Genomic DNA, 14983 nt, shown 5'->3' with positions numbered 1-14983 from the left:
TGATCCCAACACCCAGGAGACAGAGGCAGGCAGATCTCGACTGTGAATTCAAGGCCAGCCTGGTCTACAAAACAAATTCCAGGACAGGATTAACACACAGGGAAACCCGGTCTCAAAGAAGAAAAAAAATAAATAAATAAAACCCAACCACACAAAAAACAACAATTTAAAAAAAGAGAGAAATACATCAGTATTCCAGATACTGGGTTTTTTAACTTTCCCCTATAAACTGAATTTCCAATGCTTGTGTTCTTTTAACAGCACAGGACTGGGCCTCACATCCTAAGCAAGGAGCTTCCCAGCACACTTAGCATACAAATAAAACCCTTTACCTTGGGAGCCGTATGGCTGCTTTAATCTCTGCACTTAGGGCGCTGTTAACTGTTTGATGCCAGGGAGTAAATACTCCACATCCTCCACCCCCCACACACGGGCTGTGCTCAAAACATTTATCAGCTGGCCTTCTGGGTGTAGCACTTAAAAAGAAAACACAGAACTCGGAAAAACCGTCCTTTACAAAGATGTTTGTCCTTTTCAGCTGAAAACTAAAAAAAACCACAAACCTACTTTCGGCAAAAAGTGTGTTTCTAGTTACAGAGATGTGTACTCCTTGAAAAAAGAGGTGCTGGGGGCTGGTGAAATGGCTCTGAGGTTAAGAGGATTGATTGTTCTTCCAGAGGTCCTGAGTTCAACTCCCAGCAACCACATGGTGGCTTACAGTTGTGTGTAATGCATACAATTCCCTCTTCTGGTGTATCTAAAGGCAGCTACACTGTACTCATATCAATAAAACAAATATTTTTTTAAAAGATGCACTAAGAAGTTTATTGCTGCAAGTCAGCAAAAGTTTGTAATGAAAAAAAAATACTGAGGAAGCGGGGGTAACATTCAAACACTTCTTCACCGTGGGTCTAGTATCTGAAATCCACTGATTGAAACTGTTTCGTCTTGGCTTAAAGGCTACCTACCATAGACACCTCCTACTGTGGGACAGCCAGTCTAGATAAAGAAAAAGAAAATCTGCTTTTATTTATGCATAGACAAAGTCTCACAGTCCAGCAAACCTCCTGCCTCAGCCTCCTCACTGCTGGGCTGTCTCTCCTGAGCCTGCGTACCCAGCAAAATCTCTTCCCTCTGCATTCCCTTTCTGATTACATCCCAGCATTCCAATGGGCACCACCTTTTAAGCAAAAGCTTGAAGCCAGGGACAAACTTACTTGGCACACCAGGTATACTTCTGGCCACGAGAGGGTCGGTGCTTTTCTCCCCTCCCTTTAGGAGGGGTGGGAAACCCAAAGGACTGCCAGGCCTCACTCTTGGGCTCCCAACCGTGGGTGCTGCCTGGCTTGGCCTGGCACTAGACTCTAGAGCAGCGTCCCTCAACCTGTGGGTTGAGACCCCTATGGGTTGCATGAGATATTTATATTACTGATTCGTAACAGTGACAAAACAATCACAGTTACAAAGTAGCAATGAAATAATCTTATGGTTGGGGGTCAGAGCTCCGAGGAACTGTTTTAAGGGCTGCAGCATTAACAAGGTTCTGAACCTCTGCTCTACGGGGTATTCACCAAGCTGACTCCCTCAACCCCTCTTCCCTCACAGAGAAAAACTAAAGCCCGGATTGCAAACTCCGGTTTTCTGCATAACCCCTTCCAAAGCACAAAGGCTCAGGATGGGCCTTAAATAATCCTTTTGTTTACTGAGGGTCATTTCCTGCAGTCAGCTCACACCCACGGAGTCGCACCCGACTCCCTAGGAGAGCCAGAGACACGCTCCATAAAAAACAAAACTGAAACTATAGGGAAGCGAACCAGGTGTAAGAAACTCTTCTCTAACAAAAAGAAACTCCCCCTCCCCGAATTAAGATAATCTAACAAATGAAACAAAATCCACAGGGTTTGTACTGAAAAGACTTGACCAGGGTTCTCTCCACACAGCCCACCAGAGACATGTTTTGGCTTTCGGTGTCATGGTTGGGAAATGGACAGTGGAAAAGATAGGAATCACAACTCCTTCAACAGCAGTGGGCGATGCCCATACAATCCCCTTTTAGTCAAGCAAGGGAGGCAGCTTCCCGAAGCAGCGTAAGAGACTTATCATGTGCCCCACAGAGACAAAGAAAGTGAGATAATAAAACTGACGGGTAGTGACAGGCTGGCCAAGAACTGACTTCTTCAGAATACCTCCGGCTGTGACGTTCTCCAACAATGGGTGACAAAGATCCAACGAACCACCCAACCCAGGTCAGATTTGGACACACAAACAAGGAGGGCCAGCGTTTTCCAGCCCCATTTATCTGCTCATTAACAGATGGCTTCAGTCTGGTGATAAGTGACAAGGGACATTTCTTTAGCCCTGCGATGTTATCCGTGCTGCTTCACAATGAGAAGCAAAAATAGAACAAAAAAAAAAAAAAAAAAACTCCCAAGTTTATGAAGACAAGAGGGCGCGGCCTGAGGCTGCTCCAAAGGATCCCTTCACAGTGGAACCCAGGTCCTTAGAGTCTGATCCAGCCACCCAAAGCCAGAATGACCCTGAACTTATACCTCTTGGTAGGAAAGAAAAAACAAGGAAGCTAACAGAGCTGGAGGCTAGACTAGGCCAGAGGCTCTGAGGTGGTCAGTCTCATTCCAAGTCAACTCCAGTAGGTTATAAACATTTAACCCTATGGAGGCCAAAGTCACACCTGTCAAAATGTACCTGCCCCTCCAATAGCCACAGGCCACTGTTAATTTATTCCAGCCACGCCTGCATTTGTTTCAGCACAGCTGTGATTAACTGGACAAAGGGGAAGACGTCCTCTTTGTGTGCAAAGGGGTGATCATCTACCAACCAAACAAACTTAGACTCAAAGGTGTGAAATGATACTGTGTTCCAGATGTAATTTAAGAGAGATGGGGGGGATCAGAAATATTCACCTCAAAGAAAGACAGAAACAATTAAGACTTACCTGAACCTGGCATAGTTTGCTCAGGTCTTGAATGGCAGCAATCAGGAGGCCGAGGCCAAGTGGCTCTCTAGAGTTCAAGGTTAGCCCGTTCTACATATCAAGTTTCAGAACAGCCAGAGCTACATACAAAATAGAGACACTGCCTCAAAAAAGGGGGGGGGGAGGAGGAGGAGGAGGAGGAGGAGGAGGAGGAGGAGGAGAAGGAGGAGGAGGAGGAGGAGGAGGAAGGAGGAAGGAAAAAGAAATGGAAAATAAAACAATCCAGAATGGTTAATCAGGTTTTCACAGTGTGACGCATTACAGATGTCAGTCTTTGAAAGGTAAGTTTGTACACTTTTCACAAACAACAATGTATAGGACAGTTCTGGAGTTGCTGGGGGAGTGGGGGCTGCTTGTTTTTGTTTGTTTTAAGAAAGATGGGGCTGGAGAGCTGGCTCAGGGGTTAGGAGCACTAGTTACTTACTCCAGGGGTCCTGAGTTCAATTCCCAGCAACCACATGGAGGCTCACAACTATCTATAGTGGAATCTGTTGCCCTCTTCTGGTGGGCAAGTGTACATGCAGGCAGAAATCTGTCTACACAATAAACAAACCTTTAACAAAGAAGAGAAAGAAATATTAAACAACACAGGAAGTTTCTGCTGCCAGAGTCCCAGAGGTACATGGCCAGCAAGTGCAACAGTCACACAGCGTTGAGGGTTGCCACCTGGAAAGTAAGCGGATGTGACAAGAATGGATGAGGACAGCGGCAGAAGCATGGGTCACTCCAACCTGTAGGCGACAGGTCTTTTTGGATGATGACAGAACTGGGACTAAGACAAATGACAAGGTCAGGGTGAATCTGTAACATACAGAATGGCTGACACAAAGTTCCAGAGGCACCGGGGACCCAATAAAGACCCTACCTACTGAAGCACTACAAATGCAGCTAGGATTCCCAGCAGATGGGTCAGAGGCCCAGCAGGAACCAGCCTCACGAACCTCAGTGGCACTGGACATTTTTAAGCTCCAACCCACCAGCTGTAAAACCCTCAGAACCAATTAACTTCTCAGTACCCCTCAGTTTTCTCAACCCTAAATGTGGCCCAAGAGTTCGCTCCCTTTTTTAATGAGTATTGTTGAGCACTGAGCAGGTGGGGGCGGGGAACAGAACATTAGCACCCTCCCAGCACAAACACACAGCCATACACACACAGACCCACTCACGAAATCCAGCTGTCATCTCATCTGGTGGGGAGCTAGGTCAAGGGTAGCCTTGGCTACAAAGTGAGCTAAAGGCCATCCTAGTCCATTACGAGCCCAGCATCTTAAAAGAGGGAGTGAGGCACTTTGGACTAGGCAAATGCTAACCAGCCAGCATGGAAAAACCACAAGTCCTTTTTCCTTTTTTTTTTTTTTCTTTTTTCTTTTTTTCGGAGCTGGGGACCGAACCCAGGGCCTTGCACTTGCTAGTCAAGCGCTCTACCACTGAGCTAAATCCCTAACCCCCCTTTTTCCTTTTTTTAATTTTTTTTTATTTTTTATTTTTTTTTTAAAACTATGTAGAAGGGGGCTGGAGAGATGGCTCAGTGGTTAAGAGCACTGGCTGCTCTTCCAGAGGTCCTGAATTCAATTCCCAGCAACCACATGGTGGCTCACAACCATCTGTAAAGGGATCTGATTCCCTCTTCTGGTGTGTCTGAAGACAGCTACAGTGTACTCACATAAAATAAATACATCTTTAAAAAAAAAACAAAAGACAAAAAAACTATGTAGCCCTGGCTATCTTGGAACTTGCTCTGTAGACCAGGCTGGCGGCCTGGAACTCACAGAGATCCGCCTTCTTCTGTCTCCCTAGTGCTGGCATTAAAGGCTTTCGCCACCATTGCTCTCGGGTTTTCTCCACATCTTTATATTAACATTGAAAAAGGAATCCCTACCCCTATGACTCTGTAGGTCATTACTGGAAAAGCACAAATGGAGGAGAGGGTTAACTGAAAAGCAAGAGTGGTCCCTAATTACCCAGCATCCAAGGGCAGGTGTGTGTGTGTTTTTTTTGGGGGGGATGGGGGGAGGTCCCCCTCTTGCTCTCCCACCACACAATTCTTCTTGGAGCATTCTGGAATGATACTACATTCAAAAACAGGGGCCTTTTGGAAACTCACGCCTCCTGTCTTGCAAATCGCACATGCTGGGTAAGGTAATTACACCTCCGTAGCACTTCCCCTCCGAGCACAAAGGAAATTCTGCTATTTCGGTAATAAGATCACACGTTGAGCTTGTCCCCTCGTCCCCGGCGGCCTCAAGTATGCAGCCTAGAGGTGGCAAAGAGGAATTTTCACAAAAAACAAGATCCTGGGGAGTCAAGAAGAAGAAAATCATCTGTAGGATTTCTCCTGGGATAGTACTGGCCACTGGCCAGCATCTTCTACCTAGGGACATAAAGGAATCTGGGGAATGCCATGACCTCTTGTCATTAACATCACTCCGGTAAATAAGGAACTCACTGAAGGTGTTTGAAGGGTTGAGGAGATGTTTGGTACCTGGCTAATTCCGAGATGCTCAGATTTCTCCTACCTTTGCAAAATCCCGAGAGCTGACAGGATTACACTAGGCTGCCTAAGCACTTCTTTTGCCTTTTAAATTGGTGCAACAATACAGGTCGCCTCGCTGGCCTCTCTTCCTGGTGAGTCCTGCATTTGTTCCTACCATTTCCTTCTCCTCTTTGCAGTTCATTAACATAGATCCTAACCGGATTAGTACCTTGCAAGAAATGCAGCTACATGTTGTGGCTGTGTCCTTTCCTTCCCAGGACCTAGATGGGTACTGAACAAGAAAGACAGCAGCAAGACCACAGCAAAGTCGGTAATGAAAATAAGACCCATAGAGCATAGGGCCTCGGGTAGGCAGCCCGCGGCTCAGCATCTTCTTTTTTAACCTCCGGTAAAAAGAGGAAGAAAATTCAAGCTTCCCTAAGATTTTACATAGGATAGCTTGGCCTTCAACAAAAGAAAACTGCAAGTCTGGGACCTGATGACAAATTTAGGGAAAAGGCAAATTCCTCGGGCTTTGATGAAAGCCACACCAAAATAAATAAATAAATAAATAAATAAATAAATAAATAAATAAATAAATAAAACCAACCCACCATGAGAAATACTATATATATACCTAGATATTTCTGACTCCTGCCCTCCCCCACCCCCAGCGGACAAAGATAGTAAATACTATTATAACCAGGCAGTTTCTAAGTAATACATCCTTACGTATTAAAATTAGTCTCTTTCCCTGAGAACTTTCGATGTTTCCCCTCTGTCCCCAGAAAGAAGCCTTTTCTCTTTCCTTGCTTTTTGCCACAAGGTTTCCCAGGGATCGGAATTCTATTTTCTGGACACTTGTTCACGTGATCCACATTACGCAGCTACATGCAAACTGTTCTTAAGAAAACTTAATTTTTGTCGGGGTTGGGGATTTAGCTCAGTGGTAGAACGCTTGCCTAGCAAGCGCAAGGCCCTGGGTTCGGTCCCCAGCTCGGGGAGGGCGGGAGGGGGGGGACACAAAAACTTATTTTAACATCTGGCCTATCCTGTGCACCCCGAACCCAGCACCACTTGCTCCTTGCTGCCTGGCCTACTTTTACTTCGACAAGTCACCATTTAGCTGGTCATCCAAAGGATAGCCCAAGAGGTGTCAGTGTCTGACAAGCACACTTCAGTCGTGGATTCTAGCAGCCGGGGCCTCGCTAATTCTTCTGATGCTGGCTGTGCGATGTGTCCTGTCCCACTGGAACAAGATGCTGCTCTGTGCGATGCGTCACCCCTAGCTCTGTAGCTTCCTAGCTCAGAAAGCAACTGCCATATCCTTCTGGCCAATGCCCCCTTCTCCTGTTCCCTCTAAACAGCCTCCTCTTTCCTGTCTGGCTTTGCTCACTGCTCCTCAAAAGGAGCCTTGAATCTCCACACAGAATCCCTGCCCGTTGTCCTCCCGCCGCCCCAATCTCAATCTTCCTCACAGATCAAAGTCTTCAGCCGTAGCTGAATCGCTGACTCTTCGCGTTCTCTGGCAAAGCTCCACGACCTTCTCCAGAGTAGGCTTGCTTCTGGTTCAAGCCACATCGACTTTCAGGGCATGCCTTATTAAACCTGTTAAGTTGTGCGTGACTGCCCCTCCATGAAACTGAGCAACTGGGCCTGGAAGGTGGCCCACACCTTTAATGTCATCATTAAGGAGGCAGAGGTAGGCGGATTTTTGAGTTTGAGGCCAGCCTGGTCTACAGAGCGAGTTCCAGGACAGCCAGGGCTACACAGAGAAACCCTGTTTCTAAAAACAAAAACAAAAGAGGAGCAAAAGCCTCTCCTAGATCCTGGCACCCCTCCAGGTCTACACCTGAAGGGCCTAATCGGTTAGCCAAATGTCACTGTCACACTGCCTCAGTTGCCTACCCATAAAACGAACAGCAAAACACTTATCTGGATTCACCTATAATCCCAGCACTCAAGAGGTTAACATAGGAGAGGACGCTGTGTGCCAAGACAGACTGGACTAAATAGTAAAACTGTCTCAAACACACAAGCATGAAGGAAAAACAAACAAACAAAACCCTACATTAGCTTCTGAGGATAAAAAAAATAAAATAAAATGGTTGTAGGTAGCCCAGTGCTTAACCTGGAATACAGCACACAGAAAAAACTAAGCCAAGAGTCAGGGATTGGCCAGGCATAGTGGCTTGTGCTTTAATCACAGCACTTAGGCAGGGGCAGAGGGAGGTGGCCAGCCTGGTCTCCACAAGTTCCAGGGCAGCCAAGGCTACCACAATGAGACACCCTGTTTCTCTACACAAATTAAGTATTAGTGATTAGTATTTCTGAAATTTTCGTAGGCTAAAGGATCCCGATAGTTCTGTTCTGCAAACTGGGGCCACTTTATTCTCAGGAACTCAAGCACACGTCCTTCAGCTTCAAGCTCCAGGTTACATCAAGGAGCATCCCTCACCACCTCTGATACATACACACGCACACGCGCGCACACACACACACACACACACGCACACGCACGCACACACACAGTGCACATTAAAGATAGAGATGTGAGAGTGCAAGGTTGTACGCAAGTTATCCCTCATAGAAGCTCATCTTCATCAGGGGCTGGCACAGGCAAGGCTCTTACCAACAGGGCCATGGACGTAAAGGCCTGGTCCTGCCCCGGCTCCCCGTCCACTGAACTATGCGTCCACTTTTGCTCCAGCTGTTGAGTTCATTCTCCTCATTCCTTCCTAAGGTTTTTCTTTGCCCAAAGCAAGCACTGTTCAAGAGGAACACTGGCGTTCCCTTTCCACTGCCCCCCAGGCAGACACTAAGGTGCCAAATGAAACTGAACGCAAACATTCCAAAGTGCCTGTCACACAGAGCAGGCTTGTTGGGGGCTGGGGGTCCCTGCTCTTCCACTGAGCTAAGGCTTCTACCCAGAAGCCCCTAACCAGAAGGTCAGAAAGGAGTTCCCCAGGAGAACCCGAATTCGATTAGTCAGAGCCCAGTAGCTCTATGGAAGGATTAGAACCATCAAGCACCACAGGTGAGAAAGAGCATTCTCTAATATGTGGGCTCATAACCTTTTGAAATTGCTAACAGGAAAAGGCTCTCAATATGAAGCAGGTAGCTGGCCATGTAGGTTTCCAAATTCTGCATACACCTATAAGGATTATGTGTGTGCAGGACAGTGGGACTGGAGTACGGAAGTGGGACTGTGGAGAGAGTCCTGTTCGGTGGCATCCGTCTCTTCTGCAGAGCTGTGTGACAGAGATGATGATGACCTAGAAGCTAAGCAGAGATAACAAAGAACTTCTTGGGGGAATAACACCTCCATGGATGTGGGTGGTGGGCAGAGAGAGAGAGGTTACAGCTTCAATCCTGCTCAGCCTGGGGCCAGAACAGGGGAACCAAGCAGTCGGTTCGCAGAACACAGGGACAGACTGGTACAATGCCGACTGTCGCCTGTGGACTTTTGTTCTGTGCAGATCAGAGCTGTGCAGAAGGAAGGATCTGAGATAACGTGAGACCCAGCGAATGGCACTGCGTTGGATTGAGAAAGGATGTTAGACGGTGGGAGCAGCTGAGGAACACTAAATGGTTTGGGATAAACCAAGGAGATGAATCTGGTGACGAAGAGCCGGAGGAGAAACAGAACAGACCTGCCCGGGGTTGGGGATTTAGCTCAGTGGCAGAGCGCTTGCCTAGGAAGCGCAAGGCCCTGGGTTCGATCCCCAGCTCCAAAAAAAAGAAAAGAAAAAAAAAAAAAGAAAGAAAGAACAGACCTGCCCAAGCCAGATACGACCAACCTGACCTCGTTAACCCCGCATGGATCACAAAGGAAATAAACAAAACCTTCAAGGCACCGCTCCACTTGTCCACACAGCCGAGGGTCTGTATGCGACTCACCGATTACACAGGTTTTATTTACATCGGGTTTCATGTACGAGTTAAAGAACTGTTTTGGAGGGAGGAAAGGGAAGACGGAATTGAGGTGATATATATATAAATATGTAAATATATATATATATAGATATATATAGATATAAAGTTCTACAGAACATACCCCTCTGAGGGCTGCATAACATTTCCTATAAAGTTATGTAATTTACTTAGCAAAGTCCCCTTTGTTAAACAGTTTCTGCGCATTTTCACAACCATCATTCTGCAATAATCACCTCTAAAAGAGATCTTTAGGGCTGGAGAGGTGGCTCAGTGGTTAAGAGCACTGACTGCTCTCCCAGAGGTCCTGAGTTCAAATCCCAGCAACCACATGGTGGCTCACAACCATCTGTAATGAGATCTGATGCCCTCTCTTCTGGTGTGTCTGAAGACAGCTACAGCATACTTATAATAAATAAATAAATCTATCTTAAAAAGACAGATCTTTAGTACACCTGTTCCCTCAAATTCTTAACAATGCAGACACTAAACCAAAGGGCAAGAACCTATTTTGATGCCTCCTGCCAAAACCCCTCAGAGCCATGGCCCTAATTTCTATCACTGTTAATCACGTTCCCAGTTTATCACCCCAGCACTAACACTAAATCCAGCAGAAAACAGGATCCTTCACAAACAGTCTGAGACAGTGTCTCCAAAGAAGCGTCTACCTCAACCAAACGGCAAACAGGGAGAGCGCGACAGGGACTCACCAGCTGCTCAGAGAAACTGGAAAACCACACTTTGGCAAAGTAGCCACACTGTCAGTGCTCTCGGGACACCCTTCTCAGAACGAGGTCACATTTCCAAAATCCAAATCACTGTTACCAAGTTCTATGCCATGACTGAAACACGTTGACTGTATTAAGATTCGGTGTGCAACAATAGGTCAAAGTGTACCAAACTACCCTGGCTGGAACCTTCCGGAAGCCATGTCAAGGAATCTTAATGTTCAACGAGATCCTGAGGCAACCGCACCACAGACACTGAGCGTTCTCTATGCTAATTATCAAAACAAAACAAAAAACCAAACCAAAACAAAAAAACCCTACAGCCCCAGTGCTTTGGCAAAATACTGAAGACCTGAGGTAAAATTCATGACCCCGGTACGATCTGATTTGAGGCCATTCCTGCCAGACATCCCAATCACAGTTGCTACGCTGCCACCTCTTGCTCCTCTTAGTTAGACCCTAGACTGCTTTCCCAGAACCGAGATGCTAAACTGCTTCAACAGAAGGTGATCCACCTAAAAAGTACCCAACGACATGAATGAATCTAAAAATACAACCAAATGACATGTTTATCTCACTCCCCGCCCCTCAAAACACTCACTCACCCATAGGTTCTGTAAGACCCAAAGTCCCATTATGTTTGAATACATTAAAACCTACTAATGATGGTTAATTGCTACAAATTATGAGTTTAGCAGTTACATACTTATTAATAAAATCTGATCATACAATTGGAGACACATTATAAGAACTTAAAAAAGAAAAAAAAAAAAAAAAAGACTTTTTGAGGCCGTATCTCACTCTGGAGCTGACTGGGAAAAAACTTGCTAAGTAGACCAGGCTGGCCTCAGACTCAGAGACTGCCTGGCTCTCTCACAAAGTGAAGGCCATCACCATACCGGACTACTAAGAACTTTTGTTTTAAACCAGAGAGAGCCTTGCCATGTGCGAAGACTCGCTTCTGAACTTCCCATCTTCCTGCCAGAATTACTTTCTTAGTTGTAAAAATAATATAAGACTAACCCAATGCCCTGCACATACAAACAAACGCCTTGCAATCCTCAGATCCCAGGAAGATTGACAATTGGTTGCCTTTGCAGAAAAGCTTGCAGAAGAGCACACACAACACACTAGAGAGCCAGATGTTTTGTCTCTGACACAGCTGCAAAGTCTTAAAATCACTCTCCTCTGTTTTAAGAGCCATACAAGGCTGCACACTCTCAAAACCTTTTCAACCACAGAAAAGACGTAGAAATGTTCCTAAGTCCTAGATTTTTAATTCTGCACAACTGTATCTTCGTGAGCATATCAGTGTCATTACTGCACAGAAAGCCAGCAGAGGTTTAGGGGTAAAACACGCTGATTGAGAAGAGGAGCTGGTTTCAAACAGAGGAGGGAAAGAAAGCCTTGAATTCTCCAATGTAGGAGAAAGTCTAAACCCAACGTCATCTAGGAGAGCAACCGTTTTCTCTTATTGATAGTTGGATTCACTTTTCAAACTCCCACCAGAAATTATAAGCACATATCCCTTCTCTTTTCTTCATGTACATATGTATACATGGTGTGTATACGCTTTATTTACTAGAGTCCACTCCAAGGCTCTCCAATGTGTTGGAACAGTTTGCTGATCCACTGGGTGGGCAGGGAATGGGTCCAGTGTTGTGGTTTTCTATAATGACAAGCACATTAATGGGACTCACCAAATACTCTATTTGTTTTACTTGTGGCTTTCAGGGTCATGGAGGGGGAAGGGGTAGGAATTTCTCAAAAACCAAGTATACACAGAGAGCAGAGAATTATGATAAAATTACCTGGATCACTCAGACCAATTTTCTTTCCCTGTATTTCTATTATGCTACCTAGCCAGGTGTGGTGATAAATGCCCTTAATCCTAGCACTCTTAGGCCGGAAGGCAATTTCAAAGCCTGACTGGGAGACCCTACTTATAATCAAAATGTATAAAATAGTCAGAGTGTGTGCCTGGTGTGCCTATGGGCCTGGGTTCACTGGAAACAAAGGTCAAGTAACTAAAGGTCACTTATGACAGTGTCTGTAATTTACACATTTTTACACACACACTCCCACCAGCACACAATCAAAGCTCTGAAATCTTCCTGCTAGGTCGTATTTCTCCAAGAATGAGTGTGTACCAGGAAAGAGTTAACACCTACCAGAATCACGTGCTGCTCCTACCTGACTGGGAACACAGGGCAACAAGGTAAATAAGGCAGAAGATTGCACCAGCCCAACCCGGCCTTTACTAACTAGATGAGATCACCAGGAATAGAGGACCTTAGTGCGGCCAGCATTTTCAGCTGAGATGGATCAAGAGTAAAATCTGATTTGCCATAATTTTAAGTCCAGTGGGTATGGGACTTGGAGACAAATCTAATTTCTGTACCAAAACAAACAAAAACAAAAACAAAAAAACAAAACAAACAAAAAAAAAAAAACCCCAAAAACTATGGGGTTCTGTTATCTCCCAAAAATCATTTTCGAAGGACCAAACTGTGTTTTTCTTGCTGGTAGGATCTTTTTCCCAGTACCAACTTTTCTGAACCAGATAACGGAAAAAAAAAAGATGGTTTCCTAGGACCTATTTTTTAGCAGAGCTAAAGGTCTGATCATAAATGAACTACCTTCTGCTAATTTTTTTAAAAAGGTTAAACACCAGCAATTTCTGGTGTTTAACTGGTCAGGAAATAAACGAAAAAACAGCCGGAACTTGCTGCCGGCCCCTGGCTTTGTTATAAAACAGCATACGCGAAACTTTCCGAAGCAGTATTTGCTGATAAAATAGGTAATTTCTTCAGGTGGAGATGCGATTTTCAGCTCGTCCATTCATTTAGGGCGCACCACCTCCCAAGTGTGGTATGCTCTATTTTGCACTGATTCGCATACGTTTAATCTCTCCTGTCTTCCCCGTTTAAACAGTTCCCATTTTACCAGTGGATAGTTCCCGCGGGTCAGGGAGTTGGGTGGATGGATGAACTCTTTCAATGTTTGGTTTCACTCTCGGTCTAAGTTTGCACAAGTGTCTAAATACTGTCACCATGCTAACTGCTTTGGACGTCAGATCGGGTCGCTTTCATCCTCTTTATTAGGATGTAAATTACCTCTAAGAACACTTTTTACGTTAGAGTGGGATGGGCAGTCTCCGCTTCTGCACTCAACTCTGGGAGACCTTAAAAAAGATAAACACAATTTCTTGGACTCCAGATAACCCACTAGCAGGAGGAGTGAAGTCGAGACAGGAGATCACAAAAGCGACAAAATTCACGAGCCCCCATGTACACACCGGCATTCTCAGTGAGAAACGCACCACAGCTGCAAATTGTTTTCTATCATCATTCCGAGTGTGCCACATAAAGTTGTGGGTTTTTTTTTTCCCCTATAAAAACACCCCCCACGCACCTTTGCTTTGGTGAACCCAAAGCTTTTAGTCCTTGTTATTCTACCCCCACCCCCACATTCGACATCTCCCAGGTTCGGCGGGGGTCTCGGACTCATCGCAGAAGAATGCGGCTGATGAGTTATCTATTAATCCAAAATGTCTCAGCTAAGAAGATATTTCACCCAGAACTTTTAACACGGGGAGGGAGGGAGGGAGGGAGGGAGGGGAGGGAGCTGGGGTCGGAAGTATCTTTTACCGAGAACTTTCCCAGAGTTTCTAGCTTCACCCTACCTCCCTCCCTCCCTCCAATTTCCAGCCGCAAGGCGCAGAACCCAAGTCCTGACCCTCCCTGGTCCCAATCATCTGAGGTCACCCGGGAGTCAGCTCTCGATTCCGCTTTCAACATCCCGGGTAGACAAAGCTGAGCATTCTACTTACAAAAGTCTCGGGAAAGTCCTCAAAACTTATGCAATCCTGGGAGGCACGCGGACGCGCGTGGACTCAGCCGGGAGCCCTCCGGACGCCGCGTCCCGTGGTACAACCACCCCCCCCGCCCGTGCGCCCCGCGCCCCCCAACCAGTCCCCCTCCGTACCTCCTCCTCCTGAAGGTTGGCCTCGCTCGGGGTGTTCTCCTTCTCGGCTTTGCCGCCGCCGTTCATCTTCCCGGTCCTTCGTCGCCGCGCGGGCTGGGGCGCAGGGGCTGGAGGCGAGGCGCGCTCGCCCGCTGCTACCTTCCCCCAGGGGCAGGCTGCGGGGCTGGAGCCAGGCGGCACAGCGGAGAGCCGAGTCAGGCAGGGACCTCCGAGAGAGGCCGGGCGAGCCCAGGTCAGACGCAGCCGAGGCGGAGGAGGCCAGGCGGGGCGCGGTTGGGACCCCCGGGCGGCCGAGGGCGCGCTGCTGGCAGGCTCTGGGCAGCGGGGCCGCACGCAGCGCGCTTTCTCTCGCCTTCCTCCCTCCTCCCCTCCCCTCCCAGCCCTCCCCTCCTCCCTCCGCCCTCCCTGGACGTGCGCAGCCAGCCGCAGCCCAGAGGGACGCGGCTCCGGACGGCGAAGCCCCCCGCGGGAGGAGGGGCGCGGGGCGGAGCGGTCGACCCCAGTATTGGGCTGGGTTGGGGTGGGGGGGTCACCTGGGGTCAGGAGGCCACCCAGGGACAGGGAGGAAGGGTCAGGACCGCCCCCTCTCTCTCAACCCCTGGGACCCTGGGCGTCCGGGCAGGCCAGCAGTGGTGGGCTTGGGAGGGACTGGGAGTGGGGGGGCAAGCCTTTGGGGAGGCATGGACTGGAGCGCGCTACTTTGTTTGCTGGCTGAATTTTCACGACGGATGTGCACCCAAACCCACCCTCTTTGGTAGTACCCGACAAGACTCGGTTCTTCCCCGGCCAAAAGGTGACGGACACGTGGGACAGCCCACCACCGAGCCCCGCTTTTGCAGGAGACCGCTTGCCACCCCACTGAGGGTGCCG

General features: G+C 47.4%; 1 protein-coding gene across 2 annotated transcripts in view; it reads right to left on the bottom strand.

Annotated features, from left to right (window-relative positions):
• Positions 1-14460, bottom strand: part of Rbpms (RNA binding protein, mRNA processing factor) — a 140923-nt gene extending 126463 nt beyond the window's left edge. The window contains exon 1 of one of the 2 annotated variants that reach the window (XM_032919231.1): positions 14114-14460. In XM_032919231.1, coding sequence (XP_032775122.1) covers positions 14114-14179 — 66 coding nt within the window. In that variant the 5' untranslated portion in view covers positions 14180-14460. The remainder of the gene's footprint in view (positions 1-14113) is intronic. The other variant, XM_032919232.1, reaches the window with a different exon arrangement.
• Between the last annotated feature and the right edge of the window lie 523 nt (positions 14461-14983).

The sequence above is a fragment of the Rattus rattus genome, chromosome 13, assembly GCF_011064425.1.
Source record: "Rattus rattus isolate New Zealand chromosome 13, Rrattus_CSIRO_v1, whole genome shotgun sequence".
Lineage (NCBI taxonomy): Eukaryota > Metazoa > Chordata > Mammalia > Rodentia > Muridae > Rattus > Rattus rattus.
Note: the sequence above shows the minus strand (reverse complement) of the source record. Positions and strands in the feature narration are given on the sequence as shown.